The sequence below is a fragment of the Colossoma macropomum genome, unplaced genomic scaffold (assembly GCF_904425465.1).
Source record: "Colossoma macropomum unplaced genomic scaffold, Colossoma_macropomum, whole genome shotgun sequence".
Lineage (NCBI taxonomy): Eukaryota > Metazoa > Chordata > Actinopteri > Characiformes > Serrasalmidae > Colossoma > Colossoma macropomum.
This window is the reverse complement of record NW_023494798.1, coordinates 6357722-6371401: the sequence shown is the minus strand read 5'-3', so window position 1 is coordinate 6371401 and position 13680 is coordinate 6357722. Positions and strand designations below refer to the sequence as shown.

The following is a 13680-nucleotide window of genomic DNA, read 5'->3' as shown; positions in this document are numbered from 1 at the left end:
TTTCTGCATAGAATTTGTCTGCATGGTTTTTATTGAACCATATATCTGTCAGAACAGGAAACATATTTTTAACATAGTTAAATATGTAATTGCTATATACCATTGGGGCCTGCTTTTTACATAGCAGCAAAGCATCTAGAAATTCTGAAACCATTGCATTTATAATTGTGTGGTTTAGTGTTTTCTTAACATATATAATTAAAATTACATTTTTCTTTGTCTAAATGAAAAGCAGCACAGATGTGTTCCCATATGAAGGTAAGCACAAAATAGAAATTAGCAACTAAATGTTGTACGTTTTTTCCTTTTTTCTCTTTTGTTTCTTTAGTTTTAGTTATTTTCTGTCTATTCTAGTTCTTATGTTAAATTGTAGAGTGCCCAGTGACTGATCACATGGCTTGCAGTGGTCAACCTCAATTAGGTGTTTCCTGACTTACAATAGAGGTTTTTTGTGACACTGTGGGCAAAACATAGCCAGCAGTAATATGCGACAGAACAGGAAAGAGATATAGTTGTGTGCAAATGTTTGAACATCCTCAGTTAAATGACAGGGTTTTATTGATTTTCTAAGTAAAAGTAAGTTAACACATCCTCTACAGCCCATGTGTCAAACACAAGGCCTGCGGACCAAGTCAGGCCCGTGTCACAATCCTTTTTGGCTCACAAAATGATTTCAGATTTCTGTTAATATTACTAAATCACATTCACTATGAGCTGCACTACAGTTTGTACGCTGGGGACATTTAAAGAGGTTTAACAGTTATCTGCAGCTAATGTAGTCTGTTGTTCAATATAAAATAATTAAAAAATGATTTTTGAATCGTTCAAGTATTTAGTGCCTGTTTTTTGCCATTGTGGTTTTGGCCAATGGCCAGTTGGGGTCATGACAAAATGTTAAGTAAAAATAAAATAAAACACAGCTGGCCCACAGATTTGTTGAGATTTTTTTAATATGGCCTTTGTAGTGGTTGACTTTGACACCCCTGCTCTACATAAAACATAAAATATAAAAAAAATTGCACAGGCCACGTTCTATGTTTTTAATAACATGTTAAATACACCAAATAAACATTAATTTCGCATTAAAATCTGCAGAAGTGTGATCTCTATAGAGGATGTTTTAGTTTATTTTCATTTATTTTGAAAATTAGAAAAACAAATGTCATTTGACCAGGCGTGCCCAAACTTTGCATACAAATGCTGGCTCCTGCCTTAACCAGCAGTTCTTCATGGGTGATATTAGATGGGTGATTTTCACTCAGGTGAGGGGGGGTCATGGCAATTACCACTGTCATGTACTTTTCATTATTATTATTATTTATTTATTATTTTGAAATACAGCATATCATGATTTTGCTTGATTTGTAAAAGACCCTTTTAACTCATTGTAATGATTCTTTATTTCATCACATTAGTGGCTAATAGCATCAAAAATTTTAATAGCATCAAAATTGTTTTTACATTTCAAAATGTACTGATTTATACAATGGTAGTAAGGTTACTTGTCAAAAACTCTTTGCTGCACCATTATTGATAAATAGGGTCCGTGCTGTCATGCAGCGATAAATAAAAAGCCATGGTGAAAGGTGCCATTAAAAAGTAAAACGCAGCCTGGAGTCTTAACCAGTCAATTACTGGCCACAGGTTTGTAGCTGATCCAAAGCCTCTTTCTAGATTCTGATTTATATTCATGTTAAAGAAAGAGAAATTAAGTATTAACCAAAATACCCAAGTATGGACCTGTATGAGTGTGAAAACAAGAACACTGAGTCTGTGCTGTGGAGGCCCAAACCATTTCATGGCATTACTGCCTGGAAGTGTAGCTCTGAAGGCCATTAACACCACTATTGTTTTCCCCAGAACACAGGAGATGCAGAGGACGAAGGTGATCCCAAATACAGTGTGGCGAACTTTGCAGGAGCATCGAGATGGTTGAACGGTAACTGTAAGTGGACTGATTGAACACCGTGAGATTGTCAAAAGCAGCAAGAAACTTATTTTGGTGTTACTGGAACTGTGGCTGGGAGTGTGTCTTTGCTGGTAGCTGATGAAAATAAAAGCTGCTGTAAGACAGAGTAGAAACAGTGACATGACTGTCAACTGTACACCCATAATTCCCTTAGATCTTTTCAGTAGATGTGGAACATCTTCTGTGGCAACTAAACAGAAATTAAACATACATAAGGATAATTTATTACCGTTCCATATGAATTTGTGGCATATATGATATAGATAGAAAAAATGTAAATAGAAAAAAAAAATCACCTTTTAGGCACCTTATGTTCTTGTAAGCAGACAGGTTTGTGTTAAAGCAGGTTTCAGTTCTTTGGCTTTCGTCTGTTTGTTCCTTTAGTAAGCAGTTCAATATGCATAAGAAATGAATATATTAATGTAATATAATAGATATATGTTATATATGGCATATCATTATGTGCGAATATCTATAATTCTGGACAAAAGAGAATGTTGTAGAATGTTTTTCTTTTACAGCTGCCACACTATTTAATTTTGTCTTTTATCTTAATCTGCACTGACAGTTTAACCTTAGTTACAGTAATCTCCTTTAACAAAGAAAAAGTAGCTGTTGAGCCATGGAGGCGTTCACAGTTCACAGTGCCACAACATTGCATCTTCATTGTTAACTTTACCTTGTATCTGACTAAGTCAGTGTATAAAACACATGTGAATGCACAACATTCTCTGCTTTCATTCCCCACAGTGTCAGTGCTCCTACTCACATGAGGCACATGTATGAGAGGGCATCCACAGAGCAGAGGAGCAGACACATGGGCAGAGACAGATGGGCTGCTGTAGAACATGTCCTTCCAAAAGATTCCAAACAAAGCAGGCTTTGGTCTGTCTAATAGCTTCAAAGTAAGTAAAGACTCAGTCAGACTTGTCAACTCCAATATTGTGAAGCCAGCTTGTCCATATGGCGTTATGGTTTTCCCACTGAAATTAGGTGAGAGAATCAAGGCCTCAGTCATGAGCCACAGTTTGATTGTTAAATTGATCCACCTTTCTCCAGTTGTAAAAATGGTGACATAAGACAAACACAAACAGTTTGTCTCATTTGTATTTCTCTGAATAGGTAGATTTCTCTGAATCAGTTGATGCAGTGCCATGAGCCATATATTTTTGCTTCCCATATTTGTCATGAAGGTTGAAAAGACATGGCAAAAACCTAAACAAACAGAGCTGGAAAGATGGAAAACCTGTTGAGATAGAAAATGTTATAAGGCTTGCTTGACAAAATCTAGTTATCAGTAGAATTTTCAGTTGTCATGTATGTTTTTGCACAAATATGAATATATTTTTTAACACAAAGTCAGGCTAAAGTTAATATTAATGTTATTTCCAGCTTACTGTTTTCATTAATTTCATTAGGAACAGTCATAATTATCAATTTAAGACCTTCAAGGGGAAAGTGAAGTTACAGTGCCATTTTAAACATGTATTGCAGTTTTACTTAGGTGTTCAGTGTTTGCAGAGAGTGTTGTTTCTCACCAGGTGCAGTCTCTCTGTAGTTTTGACATAATCTGATATGAGGGAGCAGCTTAAAGCTTGCCAATTCTGGCACTCACACACACGCATGCAGGAGCATTTTGAAAAAACACCCTGGAGGAACACTGTGTTCACCTTGCATGCCTCCACAACACACAGCACCTTACATAGTTCTGTTAGGAAGCACCTGAAATAAGAGAAAGCATGTAATTAATTAATATCACCATTAATTCAGTAATTTGTACCACAAGTGGACTTTTTTAATAATGATGAACCATTTAGCTAAATAATGACCTAATGAGTACATTCATTCAGTCTGTGTTATGATTTGTATCTTTGTATAGAAACATAAACTCAATGTAATACACTCTTCAAGTTACAAGCATTATCTGTAATGGGTAAGGAAAAAAACATAGTTAGAAATTTTAAACCATACTTACCTTCTGTATGTCTCTCTGTTAATGTCTCTGTATTTGTGCCCACTAAAACTAAAGCCTTTGTCAGCTTGCAAAGTTTTTACCACTGAAAGACTATAATTTGGTTGTTTTCCCAAATAAGGTGATGCATGGTGATACTTTGGCGCCCTTGTGAGAAGAGCAAGCAAAACCAGAGCGACTCCTCTCATCTCAGAGGCTGGGCTCAGGTGAAGTTCCAGAAGAGAAGAGCATCGTGGTTTTATAGCCTCTCCCATGTGACCAAGGCAGAGGGCCATTTGATATGTAGCACAATGACCCTAATTCTCAGAGGTAACTCTTAAACACAGTTTATTTATTGCTTTGTATAAACTTCTAATGCTACTATAGAAAGTGGTATTCATGTTTATTTAGTTGTTATGTCATGTTTTTAACAGTGTGCAGGTGTTGTCAGGTGTTGTTTAATACATGTAATGTTTTGTTTGACTTTAATAATTTAACAGTAGTAAATTAAGTAATGTTGTAGCTAGTTATCTCTCCAGTACTTAGGCAGGACATGAAAGAATGTATGTAATATCATAAACATAAGCAGCAAATGAAAGCACATAGGAGGCAAGGAAGAAAGACTGTTTTATACCATTTGGCAGTTTAATTCTGAGCAGTCTTTTCCTTTTGAAGCTTTGGCCTTAAGGCTGAGGGGTGTTTTGAACAGGAAAGGATGGAGCAGACATGCACAGAGTCTATGAACAAATGTCCTTCTGTTGTGATGATGACGTACTGTGTTTTTATTCCATTTAGCCTAGGTGTGAGGAAGTATTATCTGAGATATTTAAAGCAAATAAAATGTAATGACATTAGACATTTTAAAATCATATTATGATCGTAATTGTAAATTATGATTGCAGTTAACCTGTAGCTGTAGATGATACTGTAAAATGTAACATGACCAATAAGACATGACATATTTATATTTTCATAATTGTAAATCATTCACTAAATATTTGTGGTTGAAAGAATTTGTACTCTGTGTTCCACTAACTATTTTAGGCGTGAAGGGGATGGAAAAAGAGGAGATTTTGACCATAGCATTATGGTAAATCTTTCTCCACTAAAGGGGGGCTTTATGTAGTGGTAATGCCGACAGGGTCTATGTTCTAGATGAGATTAGAAAAGCTTTTGTAGGCCTTTAATAAGGTTGTATTAAATAGATTTAAATATTTCATAGTTCATTGTGTGGCAGATTAAATGAGCAACTCATCAGTGGACTTTGTCACAGGGATTGTTTTTAATAGAGTGTGTTTTTTATATTGTAACTTTACAGCTAATTTGGTGTTTTTCTCATTACATGTTTCTTTGTATTTTCATCTGGCCTGAAAAGAATAACATAACATTTTGGAATGAATATACAAACTAGTAAACCAGAACTTGAGGCCAAAATGGCAAATATCTCCACAGCTACAGTGAACTTTCCAGGAGAGCTGACGTAAGCTGGGATAAAAGTGATCCAAACTGCACAGAATATGAGCATGCTGAATGTGATGAACTTGGCTTCATTGAAGTTATCAGGCAGTTTGCGAGCCAGAAAAGCTAAAACAAAACATAAACTAGCCAGGAATCCAATATAACCCAGCACAGCCCAGAAACCTATAGCTGAACCTAAATGGCATTCTAATATGATTTTTTCCTGATAGTAATTCATGTTCTTATAAGGGAAAGGGGGAGAAGTTGTCAACCAGAGCACACAGATGAAAACCTGTATGAGAGTAAGGGCAAATACACTGAGTCTCTGCTGTGGAGGCCCAAACCATTTCATGACATCACTGCCTGGAAGTGTAGCTCTGAAGGCCATTAACACCACTAGTGTTTTCCCCAGAACACAGGAGATGCAGAGGACGAAAGTGATTCCAAACGCTGTGTGACGCAGCATACAGGACCACTCAGAGGGCCGACCAATGAAAGTAAGTGAACAGAGGAAGCACAGACTCAGTGAGAAGAGCAGCAGGAAGCTCAGCTCTGAGTTGTTGGCCCTTACAATGGGAGTTTGTCTGTAGTAAAAGAAAACTGCAAATATAATTGTAGTTAAAAATCCCCCAAGTAAGCTACAAATTGTCAGAATCATCCCCATGATTTCTGTGTATGATAGGAATTCCACTTCCTTTTTGATACACATGTCACCTCTCTGGTTTGACCAGTATTCCATTGGGCACTTCAGGCAATCTGATGCATCTGCATTTGGATGAAAACATCAATTAAACAGTCATACTTTGTTTGGCAATTTAATATGGAATCAATCAAAGTTTGATTGCATGTTTTGATTACATGTTTTTACCATCTCTGCTTCTGCAGACGGTCTTGGAAAATTGAAACTTCAAAACATGTTTAATTAAGTCTCAAGTGGATGGTTTATGTTTATAGTCTCCACTGTATCCTTTTTTGGTGGACTGCAACTATTGAAAGAGCAAGCAGGAAAACATTACCTGTTGTGTTGCTAATTGCTCCTTGTGGGCAGGGTATGCAGTCATAGCAGCAGACAGGCTTTCCTTTCTGTAAAGCCTTCCTGGTGCCCGGGGGACAATGCTCACTACAAACAGACACTGGCACCTGCCACACATCAGGGAAAAACTAGTCTTGCAATAACAATAATAAACTGTAATGTGACATGTTTTCACATGTTTATTGTGTTGGATTGCGCAATGAGAAGCCACCAGAGTGTTAAACGTCCACTTGGGACGTTGGATCTAAAGCTAATTAGACAGTACCTTTTGTCTGCCTCCTGCCCAAACAATGTTGACATTATTCATGGTAAACCTCTTGTCTTTAGGATGGGTTGCATCATAGTAGCCAATGGTGACCACTTCCATTGTACTTTTTGTGGCCCTTTGCAAGTTTATCAGTTCATATCTTGCAGGAGAGTCACCTTTGTTGTCAAAAAACACAGTTTCACCCACTTCCATGCTGAAGTTCACAGTTTGCAGATAGTGTAAGACCTGAAATTGAAAAAAAGGTGAATCCAAAAGAGATACTTTGTTTTTTTCTTTCAGATGGCAATTATTTATATTCTATATTTGTTCTTCATCTATTTAGGCCTCTGAATGTGACATTTTGTGAAGGCTGCAACACACCTGCCATTGTTGTATGTTAGAGGGCTTTGCACAGGTTGCATTTGGAAAGGGGCCTTTGTTTTCCTCACATGAAAGCAGGTTGTGGAGAGCATGGGCCACTGCATAAACAGCTTTGTAGACATTGTTTGTGAACCTTAAGTCAGATACATCAGTAAAGAAAGTTTTTACATTTTTAAAATGCTCAGAGCCATTACATGTCCTTAGACCTGCTCTTGGAGTCAGTGAGCAGTTAAAGACACTTTCCCAGAATTCTTTAAGAAAAATGCTGTTGGCGAATCGTGAGGGGTTCACTTCCTGTAGAAAAAGGTCTAGTCCAGGGATTTGAGCCCTGGGCACAGTGAAACCTACAGAACCAATAAGGGCAGCATACCCCAGGCTCTCTGTGAGAGTGTTGTCTGTGATCCAGGCATCACTGCCAATCCACTGCAGTCCTGTGATGTTCTGCTTATGTAATAAGTCTACCAAGACCTTAATCTCTACATGAGACATGAAGGCCATTACCACCTTTGCTGTGGAGTGTTTTATAACATGCACTATTTGTGCTAGTGAACTCACGGAATCTGTGCTTGTAAAGGTTTCCCAGTACTCTATACACACCCCTTCCTCTTGGGCTGCCGTAATAAATGTGGCGATTCCATTCACTCCATAATCATATTTGTTACTTATGGCTCCTACCCAGGTCCAGCCAAAGTACTTGACTAGCTGAGCCAGTGCTCTGCTCTGGTAGTAATCACTGGGAATGGTTCTGAAGAAGGAAGGGAACTCTTTTCTGTTGCTCAAGCAAGCACAGGTGGCAAAATGACTGATCTGTGCACAGACAAAAAAGACAAAAAGAAAGCAGGTGGGAGTGAATATTTCAGGGATTTATTTTTGTTCTAATTTATTACAGGTCCTACTGTTTGAAAGTTGAAAACATGACGTGTTTGTGTTTCACACTTAATTTCTCATTGTAAGCTGTATAGTGATTCATATGTCATTTTCCCATTGCGAAGTTACTGAACTGATACAGTACATAGAAATGTAATTTAGAGCAGTCTGAAGACATCTATGCTGTGATTGTCTCAGGTACATAGCAAACAAACATTTCATGTACAGTCACTACATTTTCAGTAGACCGGTGCCTTACCACTGGAATAGAAAATCGACCGATTATCCTTGCAAACCCCATGGTTGGAGTGGATGCTGAGTTGCCTATTATAGCATGAACAGTGTCTGCCTTAGTACAGTTGCTTTCATTGATAATAGGCCTTTGCCCATTTGACAGTGCAATTGCAGACTCGATGATATTTGCAAAACCACATGCATTGTAGATTTTATATCCCAGTGTGTGGTTTGGTAAAATATTTGACTTTTTATTTATCTCCTCTGTTGCAAAGATCATGGTGAAGGCAAACTGGACCTCCCTGTAACTGAAACTAGAGACAGATAAATTGTTAAAATAAGGCAAAAAAGTGAAGAAAAATGTTCGTTGTCTGTCATACTTACGTTTTGCATTTTGCTTGTGCTGGTAAGCTCTGAAATGTAAATGTTTGTCCATCCTGCCCTGTGCGAAAGTTGAAGATGCCTCCAATGTTGAAATCACCCTCTTTGGTCAGTTCAGGCAGCAGTGCTGTGCCCAGTCTCCTACACACTGACTCCTCTGCCTGAATGGGCATGGAGATTAGTAGTAGTAGCTCTAGCAGCAGCATTGGAAGGAGGTTGTTAGAACCTCTCTGTGGCCAAGCCTTGCGCTTACCCTCATTTATAGCCCGTATTTGTCTGACGCTAAGTGTATAGGATGTGCTGCACACACAGTTTCACATCATTTCTTTGTGGGTGTGTCATTTGCTTTAGTAATAATAAAGAACATTAGCATTGCTTTGGAAATATATATTGTATAGCAAGTAATTGATAAATCAGCCAAGAATTAATCTATAAGTTGATTTATTGGAATAAAGGATATGGTACATTCATAAAATAATTTCTTTTAGACATTTTCAGCTAAGATCATTTCAACAGATATTTGCTTTACACAGGCTGTATACTTTAAACAAGTCCATAGTAATAGTGAATGTCAACAGCTAACTCATTTAACAGATGCTTTACTCATCATTTGTTTTTTAGTGTTTTTCTCTGGTTTTAGTATAATTATGTAACACTTGGGGAGAAATATGCAGAGTAATAAACCAAAACTAGATGCTAAAATAGCAAAAATCTCTACAGCTACAGTGAACTTTCCAGGAGAGCTGACATAAGCTGGGATAAAAGTGAGCCAAACTGCACAGAATATGAGCATGCTGAATGTGATGAACTTGGCTTCATTAAAGTTATCAGGCAGCTTCCGTGCAAGAAAAGCCAAAACAAAACACAAAAGAGCCAATAATCCTATATAACCCAGCACAGCCCAGAAGCCTACTGCAGAACCTAGATTGCATTCTAATATTATCTTTTCTTTGTAGTAGTTCATGTTCTTGTACGGAAAAGGAGGCGATATTGTTAACCAAAGAACACAAATAAGGACCTGTATGAGAGTGAAAGCAAGAACACTGAGTCTCTGCTGTGGAGGACCAAACCATTTCATGGCATTACTGCCTGGAAGTGTAGCTCTGAAGGCCATTAACACCACTATTGTTTTTCCCAGAACACAGGAGATGCAGAGGACGAAGGTGATCCCAAACGCTGTGTGGCGCAGCATACAGGACCACTCAGAGGGCCGACCAATGAAAGTAAGTGAACAGAGGAAACACAGAGTCAGTGAGAAGAGCAGAAGGAAGCTCAGCTCTGAGTTATTTGCTCTAACAATTGGTGTGTCCTTATGTGCAAAAAACACAACAGCAATGCCCATGGTGATACATACACCTAACAAAGAAAATAGCGCTAGAGTGATTCCCATTATTTCCTCGAATGCTAGGAATTCAACCAGCTTCAAGATGCATTTATCTTTTTTGTCATTAGACCAGAGGTCTGGTGGGCACTTGACACAGGTTACTGAATCTGAAGATGAGAAAGAGAAAACAAACGTGAATGAACATAACTACTATTGATATTGACTTTGTATTACACGTTTAGTCAAATCTTTTGCCACATTAGAAGTTCTGGTTATTTTACGAATCTGGGAAACCTAGTAGTCTTTATTATACCGGTCATATTACTGGTTTCTCCCTCTGCACACGGTATGCAATCATAGCAGCAAACAGGCTTTCCCTTCTGCACAGCCTTCCTGGTGCCTGGGGGGCAGCTCTCAGTACAAACAGAAATTGGCACCTGCAGAACACAGATGATTACATTATTATTATGTTGTACTGATATTATATTACAAAGGTTTTTGGAACTGGAACTGTTGTAGAACAAGTGCAACAAACATATCGCTGTTGTCGGAAAAAAAACTTGTATCTCCAAAATGATAACTTTACAGGAGAAGAAAAAAACCTACTTTACTTTTAATGTAAGTTAATGGAACCAGACATTTTTCCAAGTCATTTTGGGTCATTTCTTTTTGTCAATTCATCATGAAATTTATACACTATGTAAAGGGTAACAGGTATTTTCAAATGATGTCAAAAACTGCAAAACAACAAAAATGGAGATATGAGGTTTTCTTCCGACAACAGCGATATACTGTACTGAAGTATTTACATTACATAAGTAGTGATTCTTAAGGATTACCTGGTGGTTGTTGTTGGCCCAGATTACACTAATGTTGTTAAATGAAATCTGAAGATGTGCTTGCAGAGAGGCGTCATAGAAACCCACTTTAACAAATGTTATTTTACCATCCTTGCTTTGCTGCCAGTTTAGGAGGTCATACTTTGCAGCTGGGTCTCCGTTTTCATCAAAGTATACTTCTTCGTTGGTTGTTGTGGAGAAATGGAGTTTCTTCAGTTCACTGAGTACCTAAATAAAGTATTGCACATTTAGATAAAATATAATTCGATTTTTTTTCCCTGCTAGGCTACATCATTAGACGTACCTGCCAAGGTTGATGATTATGTGTTTTATTTGTGCACACATTAACACTTTCCTGTCCACTCTCTCTTTTTGAACAGTTATATGTTTTATCCAGGGCATAAGCAACAGCATACACTGCCTTATAAACGTTATTTGCAATTTGCAACTCTGAAACGTCTGTATATTGGTTCTGCACTTCACTGAGGTTTTCATTGCCTTTACATATCTCTTTCATCCCAGCATTTTCTTCTGTGGCAAGTTTACATTCAAATATCGTCTCCCACAACTCTTTATAAAGTTCTACTTCAGAGGAAGAGTTAAGCTTGGTCAAGAATTCTCCCAGACCATAGATTTTTGCCTTTGGGATAGCGAAACCCATGGACCCTCTTAGAATATGTTGCCATTCAGTAGTGGCAATATTCATATCAGAGATCCAGGATTCACTTCCAATCCACTGCAATCCAGTGATGTTCTGCAAAGCCATTTCCTTTAGAAGAACCTCCATGTCAGAATATGAGACAAAGGCTACAATCACTTTGGAGCTTGAACTCTTGATTATATCAACTATTCTCAGAATGTTCTCTCTAGGGTCAGTCCTAAAGAATGCTTCAGAAAACTCAATGCAAACTCCCTCTTCTTTGGCTGCACTAATGAATGTGTTCATGCCATTGTTTCCGTAGTCATTATCACTGCACAAAGCTCCTACCCATGTCCAGCCGAAATGGCTGACCAGCTTGGCCAAGGCTCGACTCTGATAGTAATCACTAGGAACTGTTCTGAAGAAAGATGGGTGTTTTTTTCTGTCACTTAGACATGCACATGTTGCAAAGTGACTGATCTGCAATACATACAATAGTTTGTGTTATAAAAAAAAACACTAAAAATACAAATATTTATTAACATAAAAACATGTTTTGTAATGCAAAATTTAAGGCTGTTTTGATTTTACAAAGTAGAAAGATGAAAAGGTTTTACCACAGGCATATGTAAAGGTCCCACTGTGGCAGATATGGCAATAGTGGGGGTGGATGATGTTTCGGCTATTATTGCTTGCACTGTTTCAGTTCCGGAGCAGGACAGGCTCTGTCTGTAGCCATTAGTTAAAGACAAGGAGGCTCTTATTGCCATTTCTACTGATCCACAGGAGTCATAGATTCTGTAACCCAAACTGACATCAGGAAGAATATCTGTTCTGTTGTTGATTTCTTCAATAGCAAATACCATTGTTTGTGCATTCTGAAATTCTCTGAGGCTCAAACTAAAGGAAGGAGAAAAAGCATGTAACCACAGTTTCGTTAAATGTAATGAACTTCAGTAGCTAAACACATTAATTACAGTTGTAACATGGATTAATACATGTTTTTGTTATTTTAAAATAAATACCAGTTGCGACAAATAAGAACAAATATTGTGGATGTAATTCCACAATCACTTTCCGCTCAATAACTTGCTTTTTTTTTTCTTTTAACAGTCATAAATGCATGTTTTTTCCTTAATGTCCCCTCACCTCTTGCATTTCGGTTGCTGTGGTCCTGATGTGAACGTGTGTGTTGCCTGGTCCCAGCTGTTGTGAAAGGAAAAGATTCCTCCGATCATGACATCCCCATCTCTACTGAGCTGAGGAGGATTAGATGGGCCTCTTAAGCTACAGGGAGGGTCAGCAGCTCTCACTAGAGTGAACAGAAGCCATGTGTGCAGGAAACTCATTCTTGCCCTTAAAAAAAACACCTTGTCCTCTGTTTGGGCGTTTATATAATCTTTCTGGATTCTCAAATTGACTGTATTCTGGGGTGTGGGATTTACTTGTGCAGTTGCATTACCTCACTTAATGAGCAACACATTTGTATCGAGTTGCACTGTTGAGCTTATTTATGTGCAGAAGTATAGTAAAAATAAAATTTTTATATGGTCATAAGTATCGTTACGAATTTGAATCAAAGCAGCCATGTGTGGTGCAGTTCATAAATACTTACTTTAAAGACAAAAATTCTTGTTTTGGCTTTATAATCTAGCATATTGGATTTGAATTAAAACCATTTCTTTAAAGATGATAGACTTATGGGTCAAAGCATTATGGACAGAAAACATGAAGACCAGACTGATGAAAAGAGAAAAGTATGGTGGAAAAAAGGGAACTGCTCGTAATCCGAAGCATACCAGCTTGTTTCACCGCCTGTTTTTATCAAAGTGATTGTTAATAGCAGCACAGGATGAATTCTGAAGAGTATAGAAGCATCTAAACTGCTTAGCAGCTAAGATTTTTTTCTGGGTTGAAAAAGAGTGTTTTTCACTAACCAAGTAACATGCTGTAATCAGAAAGCTCCTAAAAAAGGCAGAAACTGGAAGTACCTCCATTACAGGTCTGGGCAAAACATTACCAGGGAAGCATCTGATGATGTCTACTGCTCACCTACAATAATTGAAAGCAAAGAGTTTGTAAGCAAGTAATTAACAACATAAAACAACAGCCTGTGTGCAGATATTTATCATGCCACACTGCTTGATACAGATAAGGATAGGAAAGCATTAGTTCTAGTTTTGGCCTCTGTGGTTTTTATGCTGTGTTGACCTGTTGGCATTAAAAAAAAATGTTGTTTCATGCGTCATAGCAGAATTGCTGTAAACAGCGACAGTATGCGACCAATTGTGGCATTAAGGATTGGCAGAATTTTGGTTTTTACAACTCTATTGAAAGATATAGGATATCCAGTTTG

General features: G+C 37.7%; 2 protein-coding genes across 2 annotated transcripts; both read right to left on the bottom strand.

The window, feature by feature from the left end:
• Nucleotides 1–5238: 5238 nt before the first annotated feature.
• LOC118818390 (extracellular calcium-sensing receptor-like) lies at nucleotides 5239–8727 on the bottom strand. Its single transcript, XM_036585644.1, has 6 exons — nucleotides 8525–8727; nucleotides 8166–8454; nucleotides 7040–7846; nucleotides 6677–6904; nucleotides 6395–6518; nucleotides 5239–6143 (listed from the first exon to the last, which is right to left on the bottom strand). Exons 1-6 carry the CDS (start codon nucleotides 8725–8727, stop codon nucleotides 5239–5241), a joined length of 2556 nt encoding a protein of 851 aa, XP_036441537.1.
• A 377-nt stretch (nucleotides 8728–9104) lies between these two features.
• Nucleotides 9105–12673, bottom strand: LOC118818387 (extracellular calcium-sensing receptor-like). The gene is made up of 6 exons (XM_036585641.1): nucleotides 12474–12673; nucleotides 11942–12224; nucleotides 10989–11804; nucleotides 10685–10912; nucleotides 10159–10282; nucleotides 9105–10012 (listed from the first exon to the last, which is right to left on the bottom strand). Exons 1-6 carry the CDS (start codon nucleotides 12671–12673, stop codon nucleotides 9105–9107), a joined length of 2559 nt encoding a protein of 852 aa, XP_036441534.1.
• Nucleotides 12674–13680: the final 1007 nt, after the last annotated feature.

Bases quoted from the DNA above. Each gene is read 5' to 3' on its own strand.
- LOC118818390 (XM_036585644.1), bottom strand. From the start codon at position 8,727: ATGCTGCTGCTAGAGCTACTACTACTAATCTCCATGCCCATTCAGGCA. The intron at 7,847-8,165 runs GTAAGGCACCGG...GTCTGTGCACAG, and splicing joins GTCGATTTTCTATTCCAGTG to ATCAGTCATTTTGCCACCTG. The intron at 6,144-6,394 runs GTAATGTTTTCC...ATCCAAATGCAG, and splicing joins AGCAATTAGCAACACAACAG to ATGCATCAGATTGCCTGAAG.
- LOC118818387 (XM_036585641.1), bottom strand. From the start codon at position 12,673: ATGAGTTTCCTGCACACATGGCTTCTGTTCACTCTAGTGAGAGCTGCT. The intron at 12,225-12,473 runs GTGAGGGGACAT...TCCTTCCTTTAG, and splicing joins CAGCAACCGAAATGCAAGAG to TTTGAGCCTCAGAGAATTTC. The intron at 10,013-10,158 runs GTATAATAAAGA...TCTCATCTTCAG, and splicing joins AGAAACCAGTAATATGACCG to ATTCAGTAACCTGTGTCAAG.